This window comes from Morone saxatilis, unplaced genomic scaffold, assembly GCF_004916995.1.
Source record: "Morone saxatilis isolate NCDOM2014 unplaced genomic scaffold, NCSU_SB_2.0 Contig16, whole genome shotgun sequence".
Taxonomy (NCBI): Eukaryota; Metazoa; Chordata; class Actinopteri; family Moronidae; genus Morone; species Morone saxatilis.
In genome coordinates, this window is record NW_023339718.1 from 2,722,035 (window position 1) to 2,727,838 (window position 5,804).

At 41.9% G+C, this 5,804-nt stretch overlaps 1 protein-coding gene across 1 annotated transcript in view; it reads left to right on the forward strand.

Moving 5' to 3' along the window:
• Positions 1 to 3,897: 3,897 nt before the first annotated feature.
• anxa1a (annexin A1a) overlaps positions 3,898 to 5,804 on the forward strand; it is an 11,692-nt gene continuing 9,785 nt past the window's right edge. The window contains exons 1-3 of the mRNA XM_035658129.1: positions 3,898 to 4,046; positions 4,674 to 4,753; positions 5,473 to 5,564. Of these exons, the coding sequence (XP_035514022.1) occupies positions 4,694 to 4,753; positions 5,473 to 5,564 (152 nt within the window). The 5' untranslated portion in view covers positions 3,898 to 4,046; positions 4,674 to 4,693. The remainder of the gene's footprint in view (positions 4,047 to 4,673; positions 4,754 to 5,472; positions 5,565 to 5,804) is intronic.

Genomic DNA, 5,804 nt, shown 5'->3' on the forward strand with positions numbered 1-5,804 from the left:
ACCTGTTTCACGGTGCCTACATAAGGAACAAATCTACATCTCATCTTTTGGGCGAGGAAATTATTGGCACAAATAGTGTGCACAGTCAAAAATCGTTCTTTTTAACTAAGATATGAACAATGATAATGATCAAACTGAAGCCCTAATAGTAGGGGTCCAGAGACAATGTTCCATATGGTCTCTCAGAATGAATCACTGCGTTTAGAAAAACTGTGAAATAAAAGAAGGGCTATATTATGAGGACATAAAGGCCATAACCTGTGTGTAAAGCTAGGAGACAAAAGAAAAGCAGAAATCCGCCATCTGTGTGAATTCAGTCCCGTTTTCGTGCTGCTGTGCTGGACCAGGAGGCACACGTCCGGTCCTGATCTCTAAGGCGCGAAGACCAAAACTCTGCATAAAACAGTCTTTAAATATTAAACCTGCCAGAAGATGGGGGAGTTCACCAGAGTACTGGCTTAAAACCCCACAAGAGCCCCGTGCTTGGCTAAAAAAATGCCCAACAGTCCTCAGCGTTTTCCTGTGGTGTAAGCAATACGGGATTGTAACTGAGATGCTTCTCTCAACACTCAACACACCAGTTATAGTTCATACACACACTCATTTCACTCTTCTGTTCTGTGTTTGTTTCCTGGAGACCCCAAACCTGCCTCTGCCTGGTTAGAGTCAAGGCAATGGCTGAAATAGTATAATAAGTATCAGGAAATATCTTCATGCAAGTTTAGGATGTTCTGCTTATATCATATATGTTGCTACTGCATCTGTAAGAAAAAGTATTGTGAATAAAATCAATTTCTTCATTGGTCATTGCTGCTGCTGGTTAAAATGTTTGTTCTTTCTTCTCTAGCTGTTCTGGCAAAGCTCTTCCATGAGGATTTCCTTTCCTTTTTTTTAGGACAAAGGGAGGCTCATTTGCACATTTGGACCATCAGCTTGAGCCATCGCTTTAACACACCTGGGTACTTAGAGATAAACTCCACCCATTGATGCCCACTTTAATGGAAACAACAGGCTTTGCCGCCTTCCTTCCGTTTTTACAATCCAAACCAGTGCCCGAATGGGACCATAATTCCCTATTTGCGGAGTGCGTCACTTTGCCGGAAATATGGAAAGGTAATTGAGCTGGTCTCAGTATGATTTAAATGTCTGTAATCATTGAGTGGGTCCAGCTCGTAGTGTGGTGCCGTGTCATGCCCAGTGGGTCAGCAGTAGGCTCAGTGTGTAGGACTTTTGGCTTGGGGGAAACTGGGAGGCTCGCACGTTCAGCTCCCACAGACCACAATATAGTGAGGTAGGTGGAATGCTGGTTGCTGGTGGGGAGAAGATGCCCAGAGTGCTGCTCGTTTCACCTCCTGTCCACTAGCAAGGAGCACCGAGCACCTAACCCCAATAAAATAAAAACTGCTCGCCGTGGGTGCACAGCTAACGCGTGCCCTTGCGTCACTCTATCCATCTCTCTCCATATGTTTGCATGGTCCTTTGAAGTAAAAGTCTTAATCTAATGCTTGACTTAAATATAACTCTCAGCTGCTGTAAGGATGCTTTTAGCAACATCCTTGCGTATGTAATTTATTTGTTAGAGACTGGTTTTGCCATCCTGCCAGCCAAATTTAGATGACGTCATCAAGGGCCTGTGACATTTTCAGTTGATTGTAGAGTTGACAGATTGAATGTACTACAGTTACCGTTAATGACATGCGACTTAGTTATACGAACAGAAATATGCAGTACATCCCTTTAGAGCTTGTGCTGTCATTATCCGGCTGTTAGCCTTGAACTTGTGTGAAATGAAGCCAGCAAGCCCTCTGTTGAGGCACGGTTAGGGCTGGCAAATGATCAAAAGGCGTGGAGTGCGCTAGCCCAACAACTGTGCAGCCCATGACAAAACATGCCACACCTTTAAAGACAACTCTTTGTGTTTTACTCTTTACATCTTCAGCTCTCACACTGAGGCCGATCACTTAGACCCCAGGTGTATCGCAGTAAATATGATAGGTGTAGGGTGAACTGTTCCACAGATCGATACACAGTGGGGTCTCAGTAAACTCCTGATAACTGTTTTGCCAAGAGGGGGGAGCAGTAACATCAGGAATGTGGGGGGAGGGCAAAACATTTTCCTCAGGTAACAGCTTGACGCAGGGGTAGACAGAATTCCAGCTATGTGAAACAGATGTCATTTCGCTCTCACTTGCCTAACTAGACCATAAAACAGGTACTTGTGTTGCCTAAGGAGCTTCCTATGGTTTACTTGCCCTGAGCTTTCCGCCAAAATGCAATTAAGAGAAGCAAATGTCATTACTATATAGTATCGTAATGTAAAGTTAATGTTTTTGGAATGATACCAAAACATGAAATGTTGTGTTGATTGAGATGATTTCCATAAATTCGAATACGATACTAGATTTACATTGCAGGAGTGATCCTGTTAGCTTGGGAAAGCCTGTGTTGGACAAAGTCACTATGTTCAGTAATGTCCGAACATTAATGATGGGTTTCCTTTCATATAGAAGTTGGACAATAAGCATATCGTAATGCCACATACCTGAGCCCTGACTGGCACACTTACTGCTTAAATGGAGATTCACCGAGACGCTCACTCAAGTTCCATGTTATCGGAGTTATATTTATTTAATTACAGGTATGGGTACACAAAATCTGGGTTGTCTCTGCCAGTTTGTCATGGATGGACTGTCCAGTTGATTTCTCTGAGTTTTAACATTGTTTTGGAAACATTTGGATAATGGATTGAGTACATAACCTCACGTATGTACTGAGTATAAGGTCAAGTACTTCGAGTTCAATAATAATTTCACAATTTAAACAAGGTTAATGACACAACTTTGCACTAATGGCTTGCTCTATGCAAAACATTTCGGCTTATATTTTATATGGACTAGGTTTTGTATTCTTTGTGTAGCCCATTGATGATTGGTGAAATTGTATAAAAGCTACATGAAAATATCTGGGTATTCCCCAAACTGAAATTCATACCAGGCGTGCCCCAAAACGTTACAGTCGAAGTGGGGGTTGTGGTGGCCAGAGCTGGATATGCCTAGGGCAGTTCACTCCAACTCAAACAATCAATATTTCTTGTTGTGGATGTTGAGCTTCACTGTGCAGAATCGCATGGAGTTTTGACACATAATTAGTACTGCCCTAAAAGTCCTGATATTTGGAGGATACATCAGTAGTCTAGGAGCCATGTGGCTTTTAGCAAATAGTTTGGAAGCTGCCACAAAACATCTGATATGTCGGAGAATGCTGAGATTTACAGTGAAAATAGGAGACATCTTGGTGGTCTGCAGGGAAACACTTATTAGTTCAGGAAAGGTTGATGCCTTTTTTAATGATTTACACATGTAAATTTAAATAGTGGAAAATACCTATCAGGTACATAATCAATTTTTTATTCCAAGCAGAACTATTTGATATCGCATATGGTCCTTCCATATGTCTTAATACATGTCTGAAGCGGATCTTTAAACTATTGTAAGTAAGTGTTCAAAATTTGTTGGAAAATGTAAAATTAGAAAAATAATCTATTAAAAAATATGAAGCTTATAATAAAAAAGATGTCAACAAACGTTTTAAAAATAAACATTACAATAGATATAAATTAATCTGTAGGAATATATTAGTAATGTTGCATTTAGACCCTCATAAGCACAAAAAATACAATAAAATTCATCATAAACTTCTCCCTAAGTCACAGATGTATTCTAAGTATAAGTGATTTTCCACGAGATCCCCATTTTTATGAAAGATTAAGAGCTCAACTTGATCGGCATATGTTTTCAAGTAAGCAGCGCGACTGTTTTAAATCTGCTGGACAAACTCTTCCTACTTTTTTTACGCACGGCGCGGTGGAGCTCCGCTGCGCTCGGCAGTGGCAGGCAGCGGTTCAGTCCAATGGCAGCTGTGGAGGGGAGTATGGGCTGCACCCGTTACTAGGTGGGGTTTATCATGGGTATAAATATACTCTCTCTGCCTCTACAACGCCCCTGGAAACCTCAGTGAGACTAACTTCTTCCCTCTCAGGCCACGCGGTAAGTGGTTTTCCTTCGATAGAAAGCTCTAATCTGCTTTACGGCTTTTAGTTTTGAGAGTTTGGTGAAGTTTAGTGTGAGATTTGATGTCTGTCACTCACTTCTCCTTCAGTGTATTGATGCAGTCTCTTGAGGGTGTGGTTGGAAAGAAAGCGGCGACACTTTATGGATTTACATATTTGACGAAAGTGTTGTTTGAGCTGCTTTAATTACGCAGCAGATCTGCCACTAAAGCACATTTAAAAGGAGCCCGGATCTATCATCTGCCCTATAATGTACTGTATATCCATATCAGAGCTGAGCGTGGGTGTGGCCAGGCAATCTACACATGCTTGCCATTATGGAAAACCACCTAACATAAACCTACAGTAAATATGCAGGGGATTGTTCTCTCCAGGAGTGGATGAAGGAAAAACAAACATGATTTCTTTCTTTCTGTCCTTTTGCTAACAGGTTTTAAATAGATAAGAACTCTACCAGTACAGTAGAATCAATAAAAGAGTGATAATGTCTTTGGATAACAGTGTGTTCAGTGGTTTTTATCACCTCCTTTCTTTCTCTCATCAGACTTGCAGTCTAAACGTTCTATCTTCTCTCTTCTCTAATGCTGTTTCCTTTCCCTTACAGACAGACTCCAGCGTCCCACCATGTCTTTCATCAGTGCCTTCTTGCAGCAGACGGTCTATCTGGGCATGCCCGATGACTCAGTACGTTTACTCTGTGGTTCTGTTCCAGTTGCTAAGGCCCTGTTTTTTCCTTTTTTTTCTCTTCCTGTGGTATGTTCGGGTGGAAAAATTTACCAGGCAGAGTTTGGAGCAGGCCAGAGAGAGGCGTGTTAGTTAGAGGACAGTGAAGAAGAAAAAGAATGAATGAGTCGGGGAGTTTAAAGGTGGAGGGGAGGAAAAAGGAGTGGAGCAGACAGAGACATAAGATGAGAAGTGTTATTAAAGTGAAAGGGAGCCTAATGATTATATGCAATAAGAGAGATGACCATACTCAGTCTTGTGAGAGTGTGACTCATAGGAGCAGGAATTTGTGCCCCTCCCTTTATAAACCCTGCAAACAGAACAAAATGCTACTTCTGCTTTGCCCGGATTTCTTAAAGTGAACTAAGTTTCACAAGTTTATTCTGCATGATTTCAATCTGCGCTCTCAGGCTGTTATCCTTGAGTTCGGTCCAACAGGGGCGTGTACAGGCACTTTAAAAGGCAACGTCATGGTCTTTGGAGGCATTAAGGCTTAAAATCTGTCACAGTTATCTTCTTTTATGTCTTTGTATGTATTATAAGCTGTGGTTTATTTTACTAAAGAGCACTTTTGCTTCTCAGGCATCTGAAAAATGCACCTTTTGCACCCGGCCTCATGCACACCACTGTAAGCAGAAGTATCTACCAAACACATACTAATCTCTGTTCTGTCTCTGTAGCTCCAGAAGAACGAGGGGACGGTGACTGCGGCGGCCAATTTCAGCCCCAATGGCGATGCAGCGATCTTGGACAAGGCCATCAAGGCTAAAGGTGAAGTTAAGAGGCACACAGGGAATCCGTGGACCGTGTGTGAACATGTCTTGGCTTTGTATTGTGTTTCTGTTAGACTTGTGACATGCTGGCCTCTGTAAGAATCTTAACTATGTTAACACCCTCTGCTGGCCCCCATGTGCCATTGCTACTAACAGAGTCATTGTGGTAGAAAGTCTCACTCTTCTCTCAGAATAATAGAAATGATAACTTTGCTTAACAACACCTCGTTTGTGCAGGT